We start from the raw sequence: 15058 nt of genomic DNA on the forward strand, positions 1-15058 counted from the left end.
AAAAAAATTGATATTCCTCTTAATGAATTGGACTTGTTGTTTGCTATACAGCTGAATACACAGGGGTACTAAAACTACATCAGAAGATCATTAATCTTTTATTTATTTTTTTATTTTTTCGTCGAAATCTATTATGATCTTGGAATAGATGATATATAGTTTCTAGTTTTCTACACTCTGAAGAGTTGCAATCCCAAAAAATGTGTGCTGAACACCAAGGTTACAACAAACAGACGCATGCTCTAGATAGGCGTATATGTGAATTTTTCTACTGTGGGAATCTTCTCACTATTGGAGGGCTCTTCCAAGTCTTCATTCGTCGTTGTAGCATCCACATGATTTGCTAATGAGTAGGCGCTCCCAGGAACCTTGACTAAAAGTTCGTCATCACTCAAATTCTCCTCTGCCTCCGGATCCCCCTGGTCCTAAAATCAGGTTATGTGACATCAAAGTGCAATCAACACATAAACATAATTGCATCTTCAGACCAAGGTTTTAATCCCTAGGCCTTCGAAGCTGAACTAAAAAAGGAAAGGAGGTTGCAATATTCTTATATTTCACCAACCTAATGAAGAATCAAACCTAAGGACATAGTCCTAGATGAAATAGACTGACCCCAATTAGGGATTACTAGTTAGGGAAATGTTTCCTTCTTAAAAATAGGAAATCTGAATCTTCTATGCTATGGAAGTTTCAAGACTCTAATTGAGAAATTAAAAAATCCATTTTTCGTGATTCACAGGACAAGTCTGACCAGGTCAAACTGGACTAATAAATGCTTAAGGTACAAAAAGCAATTGACAGTATACCTACTACACAGCCGGTCATTACTTAAAAGGACATTAACAGTGTTAAAACCAAATACCACAGGAGAACTTCTAACTGAGCTATCTCAGCAATTATGCACGGCCCTACTGTGTGTTCATGCAGGGACAGCTTAAACTGGACACTTGCATCTGGCCGTGGCAGGCCTCATATCAAAAAGCAAGTGATAAGACAGTTTCTGGAAACAGAAAAGAGACTGCTACTTTCAGAACATACCTTCGGGTTAATCTCTGTGCCTTTGTTTTTCAGGTTACTCATGATTGCTTTCAGTTGTTTCTTAGCCTTGCTCCTTGTTGACCGCCGTTCAGCACATTGTGCTCTAGTAACATCAGAATGACAGGCCACACACAGAGTCCTCATGTTCTCTAGCCTGCATTCACCTACAAAACGTTTGAATATTATCAAATTAGAAAACCAGAGCTTAAGTTCGAAGCATGCAAAACGTAGAAGATTAAGCATCCTCCAAAATCACAGAAGAATATGAACAAGAGATGCTGAAGTATTGTTTTATAACTATAATTATATTAATGTTTTTTTTTTTTTCGCATAGCAAGGGCTGATACAGAGTCATGTCATCAGTTCAAGGACACAATCGTTATAAAATGGTATCAGGCTACATAATCTGACTAAATGATATCAATGGTATTATGTTCTGCTCGGTCTATATCATAATAAAGTTTGGCAGATTATTTGCTTACAAGGTATATTTCCAGATATCAGAAGTTCAGAACATATTCATGAAAATTTGTTTAGGCACATACCTCCACCAAGATAGACAGGAACAAGGTGATCTGCATGCCATGCATTTCCCTCTGTTGGATCCTTAACAAGCCTCTCAAGCCTGCAGGATGTCAAATGTAAGTATTTGGCCTAACGGGTATTGTTTATATTCGAAAAGTGTAAGACAATTGGTAGATGCATCAAACAGAGATACATATGTTTAACTAGTTTCATGACAATTATCTGCAATCTCACTGCAGGTTGCACTGTTTTACTATTCTAATCAAGTCTAGCATATTCAGAGATGCATGGGAACACACAACAATGTAAAAAAGTTTGTAACCCTCTGCATCAACTAAAATACAAAGATAGTCATCAACAATTTGACTTACAACTTCTTCAGCCTTGCCACTCTTGGTGCAAACTTTTCAATGTACTGCCTCCGCTTTACATCAGATAAAGGTCTTATGTGCTCCACAAGTTTATGACAGTCCAACTGACAATTTGCACAGACACCGCGTTCTAGTTGAAAAAGTTCCTGAGAATATGAATATGTTAAGTTATGAAAAAAAATGCACCAAGTAAATCACAAAAAGAAAAGATAAATATCCAGAAAACACCAAAAATTTTCAATTATAAGTATCACATGGATAAAATCAAACTACAACTGAGAAAAGCATATCTGAACTTGATTCTTTCAAAAAACATAGTTCATGTCCTTACGTGACGAATAGATCTGTTACTAGTTCGGATACGGTACTCTCCATAACAGTCAAGATTACAGAACAGGTCTTCAAAATATTCAGGTTCCTTGGCATTGGGGCTCCTGAAACCAAGTAATGTGATTGTCCCACACAAACAGCACTATTAACAGATGATTTAAACAGGACTTACTCGCATGGTGTTTGGCAGAGTTTACAGAGAGGTTCATCAGTCAAAGTGTAACCCTGAGTGTATTGCTTCTCCTTTTTTCCATAGCCACTACGTAGGTGGACCTTTTTCCACACAGCATTTGATGGTAAGGGTTTGCTAATCTCATCAAAAGGTGTAGCGCGGCGCTTGCTTCGGCCCTTCAGCAGTCCCTGTCATAGACATGAAAATGATTATTATGTCCATCTGACCACAAACTGCTGCAACTCTAGAAATTATAAGGCAGACGCTGAAATGAATTAAAAATACATTCACCAGAGCAAAGAATGAGCAAATTTATTCCCACAAAGGATAATCAGACAAAGGAAGTTCAGATTTACCGTATTGTCGTGGTTAGTGCCTTCACACAGAAAGCACAACTCAACAGTCAAAGGAAGTTGCAAAGGCTTTCCAATTAATTTCTTTTGTTCAATGGGCCTCAGTTTCTTCCATTCTTTATAGAATTCAAGAAGTGCATGCAAATAAGCTGGGTTATCCTTGAATGAATTTGAAGCTGTTCCTTTAATACTTTCAGCGGCAGAAGAACTTAATGACTCAAGTTCCTCTGGTCTAAAATTCTCAAAAAGTGGCCTTGGTCTTGAATCCTCTCCTGAGATGCAAGAATACAAGTGGATTCTACCCGTATATTGACTCACCTACAATTCATAAGAAATTATTTTTTTAAAAAATAGCAACGCTGTTTGATTATTCCATATGTACTTTGCAGGTAACTAAAATAAACCAATAAAATTGATGCAGTATTATAAAAATTCTGAGCATTAATAATAGTTTGAGACCATATTTGGATGTTAGAGAAAAGCTAACACATCATGTTTTCACATGTACTAGTTTCCAGCCTTTGACCAGTGTAAAATTGGAATCTGATAACCAGGACACATTTTTACCTCAAATCGAAGAGCATCTACTTGGTTAGTGCCACCTTCTTCAGCTTCAATTGGCTGAACAGGTTCGCCATCATGTCCTTTGATCGGCTGAACAGATTGGCCATCATGTCCTTTGTTTGTCTGAGATTTGATTCCGTCTTCCCGCTTCTAATTTATAAGATAGCTTCAATTGTATAAAAAATTGGACCCAAAAAAAAAAAGTCATCTTCCTTCAAAGTTGAGAACAAACCAAATGTACCTTATCCAGTGATTTCAGTCCATCTCTATCTTCACCGCTCTTATTTAACTTACAAGAATAGACTCTCCCTTCTCTAATTTTAGTCTCAGGAACATTTGTTTCCAACTTCTCATCTAAAGAGATACTGTTATCCATATCCAAATCAGAGACCACATCATCCTGTTTCACCATTAAAATTAGTATAGATCATCCAACCAAAAGGACTATTGTAGGTTGTAACTACAAGGGAAGAAATGAGTAAAATTAAATCTCACAAAGGAGTAAAAATAAATATCTATAAATTTCACCTCAATAACAGAATTTTCAGTTTGTGATGAAATGCCATCAGTACCATGATGTCTTTCAGATCTCTGTGGAATGTTTGGCACTAACTTATCATTTGACTCAAAAGGCTTCATAGCCTTAGCTAAGCAGCCAGAACCAGGAACATTGATTAGCTCTGCGGAGAACTCACTACCCTCTGACTTTTGCAAAGTATAATCTTCACATGTATCACCTCCACCCAATGTCTCAAAAAAAGAAACATCTTCAACCTGCAGGCCCCAAAATATGATATTGAATTCTACAGAGAATATACAAAACCAAAACCTCACTGCCAAAGACATTAAAATAATTATGAAAAATAAAGCCAAATAAGCTACCATATAAGTCCTGTTATACTTGATCTTTCCTAACCTTATGAACCCCAAAGACTCCTCAGTAACTGCTTCCAAGAGAAAGCCTACTAATAAACTCTATAAACAATTAAACATAACTATTTTATCCTTTTAGACCAGCATTTTCACCCACTAACCCTCACTTCTAAAGTCCAAAATTAGTTGGTCATAGTCATAGACAATCCCAACCTCTGAAATAATGAGCTGTCCAACTTCACAAGAAATTGGCACGTGTCTAACAATTTCGAACATAGAGAGAACTGGATTTCAGACTAAGGGGTATACAATACGGACTAGTAGTGTTTTGAATTGAACTTGGTACTAAAAACTTACTATATATTAATTACAGATCAATAATAAGTGTTGAAAGGAGCATTCAAAGACGAACAGTACCGCTATGTCTTGTATTGCATCATATTTTCCATTTGTTGTAGATGAAACACGGCGCAAACTCCTGTTCAAGTATTGCCAATGTGACTCATCAATGGTATCCTGCAATATGCTAGATTCATTAGTTTAAAAGTATGTGAAATATGTCTAAACAACTATGAACAAAGAAAGAAGCACCTTCCCAGAAAAGAAGTATATGTTGACTGCATTTGTTTGCCCTCGCCTGTGAGCTCTATCCTCAGCCTTCAATTAATTTCAGAAGAACCAAGTACGTCAAAGATTAATAACATATAACCTAGAAGCAACCCTGACAATTCACAAAACAAGAAGACAACTTCACTATTTTCAACCTGAAGCATCAATGATGGTGACTGAGGAAGCTCCAAGAAGACAACATGTGTTGCTGATGAGAAATCAAGACCAACACCTCCCGCTGTAATACCAACTATTGCAATCTTAACCTGAACAACGTAGACACTCAATGCATTATTAAGACAAAACACACTGAAGAAATGGGGTAAAAGGCAGGAGTCCGCCAGAAAATGACATGGAAACTCCATGATCAGGTGAAGACAGTAGCATATTATTAAGTTCATGATGCATAAGTCGGAAAAAACACATTGCATTAGTTAAAAGTTTGTAGGCACATCAAGAAAACCACTGTGGGTAAACCACTGTGGGTGTAACTTTCTTGTGATGGTACAGCTGATACTAACCTCAGTTGATAGTTGGAATTTTCGCACAGCTAACTGCCTATCTGTGGCAAGTGTGTTTCCATCAATTCGGACAAAATCTATCTCTTTGTGGATTATGAACTCCTGAGAATTTAGAATACCAGAGTTATATTTAGGAATTGATTAGACAAGATCAACATTCAACACATGCACACAAACTATGATGTGAACTAAAAAAACAAGAAAGAGAAATTATGTGTTATCAAACAATATAAATGGAATGCTGGTAAACAGTACAATCATAATCCACTCTTCAAAAATATAAGTAAAACCCTTACTATACCGAGTCACCAACCCTATTATTCTTTCCAATTTCAGAAAAAGCAGACGCCTGATAATCTTGAGAATAACTAAAACAAACAGCCATTGGAGCAGTATACCCAAGATAATTCCACTTGAACAACTGTCTTAATTTAAAAAAAGTGAATTCAAGCCCTTCTCAAATGAACAAGAAACACCAAGTCTGAAGAATTTCACCTGTACTCCGTCAAGTACTTTATGGTGATGTGCAAATATTAACATTTTATGAGAACTGGAAACCGACTCCAAGTTTGCAACTCCATCTGCCTCTGCAATGACTGGATGAATGGAGAGCCATTCACGAAACCCAGCTATCTTTGCAATACCTAATTCTTGGTGAGAAAGCTGCTTTGATATGCAGCAACCCATACTATCTGGAAAAAAAAAACAAAAAACAAAAAATTAGACAGATAGTGAGAGAGAGAGAGAGAGAGGCAAAATGAGTATACAACAACAAACTTAGCATTCAGTGATCAATGCTTTTTTCAAAGATATGCAAAATTCAATAAAAACAAAAATCAATACACTGTTTTACTGCAGAACATTAAGTATATCATATACCTCTTTAGTACATCAACAAACCAAAGGTTTTGAGGCATTGATACTCACTGTGTAATATAAAAAGTGGCAATACAAGAAAATAAACAGTCCTTTGACATTTGAAACGTATTTGCATATACACAGGAAAAGAATACTTTAATTTACCATTCGGTTCATCCAATTGTTCTGAAGATACATCTTCATCGCAACTCTTTCCCACCCTGATAGCAGCCTTTGCTGAAACTATATCTGATTTCTTTAGTACAACTTGTATAATCTGTCGGCGTTTGGGTGGTAGCTGAGACAGGACATGTTCCTTCAAACGTCTTATCTACAATTATGTTTCAAATAAAGAATCAGATTTCAACAAAAAGCTTCAACATTAAAATAGTACGAACTACTAAGTCAGCAGGAATACTTTTAATTCCTAGAATGAGAACATATAAGTGAACTTCAAAACAAAGAACCAAAGAACAAATTATTCTGACCTTCACTTGGAGTCTACAAATAGCATATCATCCAAGTATAATCTCAAAATAATCATCAACCTGAACCCTATTCTCTTCTAAGGTATGCCGGCATAAGAGTTCTTATTGTAAAAATTTCTGATAATTAAGCATAGAATTTCCACATTTGTTTTCATAAAATTGATATAATCACAGTCGTGCTATTTTCCAAATCTATTCATATCTATGCTTTTTGGATTGACACTTAAATGTGACCTTGAAAACACCCAGCAGTTCATTTTTAAAGATAATTATTAAGAGAAGGACTATGACATGACTTCAGAAAAATAACAAAAGTGGCATACGCATCTAAGGAACAAGAGCACACCATAACTGTTTGCGTTAGTAACATGTTCAACTCCTCCAAACGAGTACCCTTTGAGAAATCCTGCAGCAACAATCCCACAGAGTATTTCATTACTTTTCTTTGTAACAATAAGTCATTAGATAAAGCTGGTGTTGATAAAAGATCTTAGTAGTAGTTTTATAATGTGTAGGTAAAGCATAGATACAGATTTATTATATGTTTCCTGAAGAAGTTAAAACATCTGACATAGTCAAGCACAAGGCTCTTTAGGACAAAACAGAAAAACCATTTGGGCCATGGCCAACTGTATCAAACAAGAAACAGGAATCTTGCATCACATTTAAGACATGGATGCATTTTTTTCTTTCTTTCCAAGGGATTGCAAAACACCATCATCTTAAATCTTAACTAATAGGCAGCACAAAAAGGACACTTCTCAAGAAATCATTATGAGAATTATGAAGGATACTCCATATATTACCTGAAAAACTTTCCCTTGGACACCCCGAACATATTTGGCATCACAGTAAGTTTCTCCAAATTTAAACTTGTCCCTTCCCAGCAAACCAGGCCTGTAAAGAAACAACTGAGATGTCAATCAATAGAACTAGAGATAACCAAGCCAACCAGGAGTTCAACTGTGTGAAGGGCACTTACCATAACATATCTATCTGATGAAAAATGTCAAACGGCCTACAATCACCTAGGAAGATATACAAACAGGGGTTTAGTAAGGGGAAGAACAAGAGAAGGCTATAGAGATGCAACATGAAACAAGTAAAGAACAACATGCATTCTAGAAATATCAAGTACTACAGTGCTTTTAAAGGCCTGTGCTACAACCTTGACAAAGAAGGTGTCCCCGATAGTAAAACTATGCGCTTGACCTTTCTTGCCACATCAAGAACAGCTTTTATCTGTAGATATACATTATTACAAATACCATATAGTAAAGGCTCTCTGCAGTTAATATACTTAATTAGTAATTACTACGAAAATTACAAATCAGAACAATCTAGGTACCTCTCTAGGTTCTGATTTTTTCTTCGTACATCGAACATGGTGGGACTCATCAACAATCAAGAGAGCCCATTCTCGATCTAGCATGCTCTTTTGCAAATGGTGAAGCATTGTATAAGAAATAACCACAACTCTAGGCCATTTCTTTAAATTGGCAGGATTGTTTTCATGACCAAAAACTGAAGTCAGAAGGACATGTAAGAAATCAGTCCTGTTTTACAACTAATCTATAATATGGAGATATAAAACAATAAAACAAATAAGTATTCTACATTGGAACGAGTACCCAAATCCTTCTATATGCACAGAGAGCATCAGCCAATACAACTTTTCATTTGCAATAAATAGTAGGTCTTTGGTTGGTTTGTTAAAAGATATAAACTTATAAAGCATCAGTGCCGAAAAAAGTGCAGCAATACACATGTTGAGGTGAAAGTTTGCTCACAATATTAACTGAAACCAACACCACATATCGCCCCATTTTATAAACAGTTCAGTTCACTCTGTATCATATCTCTCAACAATTTGCTTATTTGCTCACTACCTCTTCTAGAAAGTAAGTCACATATTCAACCAAGAAAATTAGTTCAAAACAACTACACCTGGGGTAGGCTCGTGCATCAAAGATGCATAACAAAACTACTTCCTTAAACCATGACATTTTTACCTTAAACATTGTTGGTTCCAACCAGTTAATAATAATGTTCCATTACTTGGACTAGCCACTCTTAAACTATATTTAAATATTATCTTTAAACGAATTTTATGTATAGTAAAATGATAGATTATACAATATGGAATTCAAGTAATTACATCTTCTACACTGGACACTAAATCACACTTTTGGTAATGACACATTATTGAAGTGTTATTCGCAAAAATGGTTGTCTGTTTTTATATTACCCACCTTTCCATCTACTCAATCCAACTTAAACAAGAGACAAATTTAAATTAATGAAAAGTATTACCTAGATGGATGTCAGCAGGCAAACAAAAAGGAAGCCAACGCTCTAATTCTTCTGCCCATGAATAACGCAAAATAGCTGGGCAAACAACAAGTATAGAGCCTTCACTCATGAAGCAGCATGCAATAGCAATAGCCTGGGAGGACAAATTTAAAATTTATACTTGCAGGGGAACGTTTGAAATGCAGGAGATACACTTTTTTTATTTTTGTAGATACTGTATAATAAAGCTCTGTCTGTGTGTGTGTGTGTGAATAATAACAAAGCTAGAGACTATTGGAGTATTCTAGCACTCTAACTCCCTAGAACTACATTACAATATCTCAATGCACCCAACAGGCACAATATCATCGGTCAAAATCGTAGCGCCATCAATAAGAATTGAAAAGTTACTTGACATAAAACTACCTGCAGTGTCTTTCCGAGGCCCATTTCATCTGCAATAAGACATCGTCCGCCCCTTTGCAAACCAAATCTAACACCCTCAAGCTGGAAAGGTAAGAGTGAATCCAATAGCCTCTTTGGCAGCTTCCCGATCAACTCATCAACCTTATCATCCAACAAGTGTTCTGGCCTGCATGGTACCCACTTCCCTGTGATATATGACTGTGAAAGTCTGTCTACAACATGGAAAGTAGTCCAAGGTATCTCTTCAATGTCAATGCCCTTGTTGCTCCTTAAACATTTCAAGACTTCTTTGTACTCACTCAGCTTATAAACACCAGCCTTTCCCCCACTGTGATTTTGCGTGTAGTGGGATGGCATCACCTAAGACAAATGCATAAAACAAAATTTTAAACACAAAACTCCAAACCACTTAATACGACAGTCACTACAATTTTCTGTGTCTATCTATTGCGTGTAGAGGGAATAGTCAAAATAAATTCACTTAGAAGTTAGAACTAAGCCTTTTTCGCAACAAAATCACCAAAATTCTACAAAACTGAATGCAATTTCCTTCATGTAACTTCATTTCCACCATTTTCTCACCACCCAAACAAAAAAAAAAACTCCAGAGAACATGTACATTTTAATATTCCAAGAAAATCAAGCTCATGATGACCACTACGAAAGCAACTTATAAATCTAAAACCAACAATGCCAGTAGTAAAGACTCAGAATTTAGGTCAATTTCAGAATCAAAATTCACAAAACCCAGAAAGCCACTTACACCAGCCAAGCAATCACTCATTCTCCTTACGCACTCTTCCCGCCCCGGAAATTTAAACCCTTGAACGGCAACTGGGGTGGCTGAGAACGAGTCCGGCGAGCAGATTTCGAGCCTGACCCGGAACATCTGGTTCTCCACAACCGGGTTGACCCGTGAAATTTCGGATCTTGGATCGCGGGCGCAGCGAATTGAGCTCGGATTGAGGTCCGGAGAGACCTTTTGGCATTTGAAAAGCGACCACGGATCGTGTTGTTGTTGAAGATTGGAGGATTCGGCGAGGGCTTTGCGTTTTGCTAAGGCTGCCAATCGATTCGCCTCGGCTCGCTTTCGTTGTTCTTCGGTGATTTCCATTTTTGGGGATTTAGGGTTTTCAGAGAGAGAGAGTGTGTTTTGAAAAGGGGCTAAATTGCGCGGGCAATTGGAGATCTCAACTGTAGAGTATTTGAGCCGTTGTGTTCAACTCTAGTCACGTGCCTAAGCACGTGATAGTCTCTTCTTCTTCTTCTTCTTTTTTGTGGTTGATCAAAGTTTAACCATTTATTAATTATTGTAATGGTTACAAACATTTGTTTCTATATTTTTTACCAATGGAAAACGATATTCATTATGAATCTAGCAAGCTCATGAGCTACTTTGTTGCGTTCTCTTGGTCAGAAAGAAAATGTAAGTTTTGAGCAACACTTTGATCTTCTCTACAATCTTTCCGTTCTCTTCCGGTCACGTACATTGCAAAATTAATTTAAGAGTCTACATATTGTTAGTGGGATTTCATGAGTTCGACCTAATCAATGATGGTTTGCAAAACCAATTTTCTTTCTTCTTTTGATGGTTTGCTAAGTAATAAGCACCATTAATTATCATGTGGGATTGTTCTAACTCGAGAATTTAGAGACGTGTTTAGTGCGACTTCACACAGAATAATATGATTGTACTACGTACATTATAATAAGCTTCAGTCAGACATGCACACATCTTATCATTTCAGTGTTGTGTTTATATATAGGTTGAATTATTAAGAATATAGGTTGTTCATGGTTAAAAGTGAAACAATAGATAAAGATCTTGTAGAATCACCAACTGCTTGACCATCACAAGTTCACAGCTCAACAGTGTAAACCTCCAAAACCAAGCAAACCCGGCCAGATGCCTCTCAAACTTTCACAATCAGGCAATCTAAATGACCTTATTGCCCTTGTCCAAAACTAAGCAAAACCAACCACACACATCTACTATATATAGTTCCCAACTTTGGAAGGAATGGTATCATCAGAACTGGAACATCTGGCTTGGATGAGCTGGAACATATATATAATCTCTTGCTTGCTCTGGTGGGCCATCAGAATCCAATGTTGTCGTCAAGACATTGAAGATTACATTATTAATATTACTAGACCATTCCCTTCAGAGGGAATAAGGAATAAAACTAGAACAGCTGCACAGAAAGTGGGAATATGGTGATTGGTGAGAATCCATGGTTCCATTTCCATTACAAAACTTGAAGAACACTACTGCATAAAGCTTTGACTAGTATATGAAAGATGGCTTTGTGCCAAACATGGCTTTAATGGAGAAAAAGCAAGCATGGGCTTAAAAATGGAAACAACTTGTTAGTTCAGACTTATGTGCATGTGCCTGTGAAGGGAAAATCCTTTGCTTCCCTAGCTCTTCATAGATGTGCATGCATCCAAACTGCAAGGCATATTTTCACTTTGCTTGCTTCTGAGTTTTCTGTTCATGACCCAAATTTGATATAAGCAGCATCGATCACATTGAAAAACCAGGAAATATATCCTGTCATAGAATCAGCAACAGATCAGGTTGTGAAGAACAGTGGATGCTTCAATGAAGCAGAGGAGATAAGGTACTTATAGCTTCCTGTCCTCGCCTGTGTTGAATTTTTGCAGCTTAGACATAACAAAGCCATGCCATTAATTTCCAGAATATATTAGTATACTTGGTTTTTTCCAGAAAAAGTTGGTTCCTGCTTCTGCTTCTACATATTGTCAATAACGGCGAAATCTTGGAAAGAATTAGTGAAAAGTCTGTTGAAGTGAGATTTTCTGGCACAGGATCAAGCATAAACCAGCAGCAAGGATCAGATCCCATTAAAGAAAGAAGCCTTCATTTCAACAAGCAGAGTTTTTAGGTAATAAGCTGCATATATATATACTTCATTATATTTCTGAATCTGAAAAATATTTAAAACATTGTGAAAATAATTAGGTCCATGATTTATCTTTCAAGGTTGTTGTACATGAATAACTGATTTTTAAAAGTGGCTTAGTTAAAATAAAATGTAGTTTTCTCTTCAGTAGTTCATCCATGCATGGAACAAAGAGAACTAACATAATCACATGGCTTCTCAAGAAACTCCGAGTGATTAATTTCTTTTTGTAGATAATAAGGGGCAATACTGGTCAAGAAGGCAGTTTCCGGGGGAAATTGGTATGGATTATGCTCCACAAGAGAGCGAGTTTGCAACTGCGGTTGCAGCAGCTGCATTTGCCATTCACTCAATGGAACAAGCTGAATTGCAGTATCAAAAAGAGAGGAGGGAAAGTCTTAAAATCACAAGGACCAATACTTTGCAGGATCACATGAATGGGAGGCCGAGTTCTAGTGCAGCAACTCGGCGATTATCAAACAAAGGAGCAAATAATGGTAGTAAGTTTAGCTGCACATATTCATTGTGCTTTTTTCTTTTTTGTAGTGAAATGGTCTTGGAGAATTAAACAGGGTTGTACTTAATAGGCGGAGCTTCAATAAAAAGGCCAATGGGGCAGGACCAAAAAACATTGGACTTAGAGAAAGCTTTTCCATCCAGGTATCCAAATCGTGGAAACTCTATAAGGCCTCCAACTCCTGCAGACGGAAATCAAAACCGAAAGGGAAATTCAAGAGGACATGGTAATGCAGTGGAAACCAAAGCAGATGCTTGGGAGAAAGCTCAGATGAAGAAGATTCAGAACCGGTAAGGACTAATAATTGTACATAAGGTTTCTTTAAAGTCTAAAGAAATAGAATTGATCAGTCTGTAATGACAAAACTATAACATGTAGGTATGAAAAAGTGAAAGCTGCAATTCTTGCTTGGGAAAATGATAAGAAGATGCAAGTGAAAATAAAGATGGAGAGGAGAAAGGTACTGTATTAACTATATTCTGTTGTTCTTTAGTTTAACTTTGTGAAGATCAATGATAGCGATCACCTGAATCATGCACTGTTAAAATGCAGAGAGAAATGGAGCAAAGACGAGCAAGAGATATGCAACACTACCAAGTTAAGCAAGAAAGGATTGACCACATAGCAGGAGGAGCAAGGGCACAAGTGGAACAGAAAAGAAGAAATGAAGAGTCCAGAGTTAAAGAAAAGGTGAAAAGGATTAGAGCAACAGGAAAAGTTCCTGTTACATGCTTCTGCTTCACTTGTTAGTAGTCGGAAGATGGAAACACAAGTACACAACAGTAAATATCGATAAACTTGTTTTAATTGTGAATGATGTAATCGAAGGAGAAAAACTATGTAATATATCTGCATATCAAATTATAACTATACATTTGTGCATACTCTAAAGTCTAAACAAAAAATACTATTATCACATCATTATATGAACCCCTTGTGCAGCTACGCTTGAATTAGCACGTAAATAGAGACTTGTTTGCTTTGGTTTAATGGTGTAGAGATGAAAGTATTGACATGGACAACTTCAGTAGGAACAAAGGAATATAATAAGTTCCAAGATGTTGATTTAGATAATTAGGAATGTCAACAAGTTTTTTCCTCATTCTGAGGGAAAGGGCACAACAACTGGCCAATATGCTGGATGAAATTACCTCCACCACATACATCAGCCAAAAATGACACTCAAAATCGATTGCTGATACATGACAGGGAAAAGAGAACATATCCAACCAGAAGCAATATTGTTTGTGAAAATCAGATCATAGCTAGAAGGAAGGAAATTGGGCTCGACCACATAAGTAGTGCTTAAGCAGGATTGTAGTGGACCTGCTTATCCTTTTCATTACGTGTTGGTGCACGCCCACGAAAATCACCATCGATCACAACTTCACAAGCTTATTCCTTCAACAAAAGCTTGAAGACAAGTAAGTATGGGATCAAATTGTTCCTGGAGATGGAGCAAGGTGACCCCAGCTGTCCTGCGCGCGTTCGACATTAGACAAAAGATGATCCCATTTTGTCAAGGCAGTAACCATCTAGGCAAACACTAAATTAACATTTAGGACATATACTTATATTGTAGGTTGGATGCTAGCTACTCAGCTAGCAGCAGATAGTGAGAGACTACTGAAATTTATGGAGAGAAATGAAAGTCATTGTCTATCGAACCTATAAGAGAACTGCTTGTTAGCTAACTTGAAATCAGCTTACAAAAAAACTGCATCAAATGCAAGATTCTTATATTTTCCTTCGAAAGCATGCATCAGATTAATTTATCAATGTTATGGAGGAAAAGATGATGCATATATAACAATTAGGAAAATAGGAAGAGATATTTGTGACGGATAAATCTGAACTTTCATATGATAAGAATGATGAAACTTCAGTCATCTGAACTCCCAGAAATTAACTTGTAGGTGCAGTATTTATTTGTTGGGATATCTCATTGCTCCAATGGGAAAAAATGTTTATGGCTGACACTTCAGTTGTCAATAGCACCATACTAGTTTTGGTCCACGCTCGTCACCACGTGGTGTGATAGGGTTCTTCTAAATGTGTAATGCTGATGCAGGGGATTCCTCATCTAATGCCTGGTTTGAATGAAGCACACCAAAATCATTTATGCACAGAGCTAGCTATATATATTATATAATGATTCTATACCAAACATGTTTCATCTAATGCCTGGTTT

General features: G+C 36.8%; 2 protein-coding genes across 8 annotated transcripts; one reads left to right on the plus strand and one right to left on the minus strand.

The window, feature by feature from the left end:
- Positions 1-37: 37 nt before the first annotated feature.
- LOC133743615 (uncharacterized) lies at positions 38-10594 on the minus strand. 3 transcript variants are annotated; one of them, XM_062171601.1, is made up of 24 exons: positions 10187-10594; positions 9424-9783; positions 9019-9151; positions 8054-8229; positions 7874-7947; positions 7688-7723; positions 7512-7602; positions 7052-7111; positions 6383-6548; positions 5855-6051; positions 5360-5461; positions 4994-5104; positions 4821-4886; positions 4647-4745; positions 3885-4130; positions 3598-3756; positions 3360-3503; positions 2796-3110; positions 2440-2627; positions 2269-2371; positions 1938-2083; positions 1587-1666; positions 1042-1205; positions 38-425 (listed from the first exon to the last, which is right to left on the minus strand). In XM_062171601.1, exons 1-24 carry the CDS (start codon positions 10535-10537, stop codon positions 243-245), a joined length of 3750 nt encoding a protein of 1249 aa, XP_062027585.1. In that variant the 5' UTR covers positions 10538-10594; the 3' UTR covers positions 38-242. The 3 variants fall into 3 exon arrangements, with proteins under 3 accessions (XP_062027585.1, XP_062027587.1, XP_062027584.1); XM_062171603.1 differs by having other exon boundaries at positions 38-419; positions 3360-3506; XM_062171600.1 differs by having other exon boundaries at positions 3360-3506.
- Positions 10595-11608: 1014 nt separating this feature from the next.
- Positions 11609-13749, plus strand: LOC133745690 (remorin 4.2). Of its 5 annotated transcripts, none has more exons than XM_062173803.1 (6): positions 11609-12047; positions 12126-12332; positions 12584-12850; positions 12938-13157; positions 13246-13327; positions 13420-13749. In XM_062173803.1, the coding sequence occupies exons 3-6, from the start codon at positions 12634-12636 to the stop codon at positions 13615-13617; spliced, it is 717 nt and encodes a 238-aa protein (XP_062029787.1). In that variant the 5' UTR covers positions 11609-12047; positions 12126-12332; positions 12584-12633; the 3' UTR covers positions 13618-13749. The 5 variants fall into 5 exon arrangements, with proteins under 5 accessions (XP_062029787.1, XP_062029786.1, XP_062029785.1 ...); XM_062173802.1 differs by having other exon boundaries at positions 12136-12332; XM_062173801.1 differs by having other exon boundaries at positions 12155-12332.
- The last annotated feature ends 1309 nt before the right edge of the window (positions 13750-15058 follow it).

Source organism: Rosa rugosa, chromosome 4 (genome assembly GCF_958449725.1).
Source record: "Rosa rugosa chromosome 4, drRosRugo1.1, whole genome shotgun sequence".
NCBI lineage: Eukaryota > Viridiplantae > Streptophyta > Magnoliopsida > Rosales > Rosaceae > Rosa > Rosa rugosa.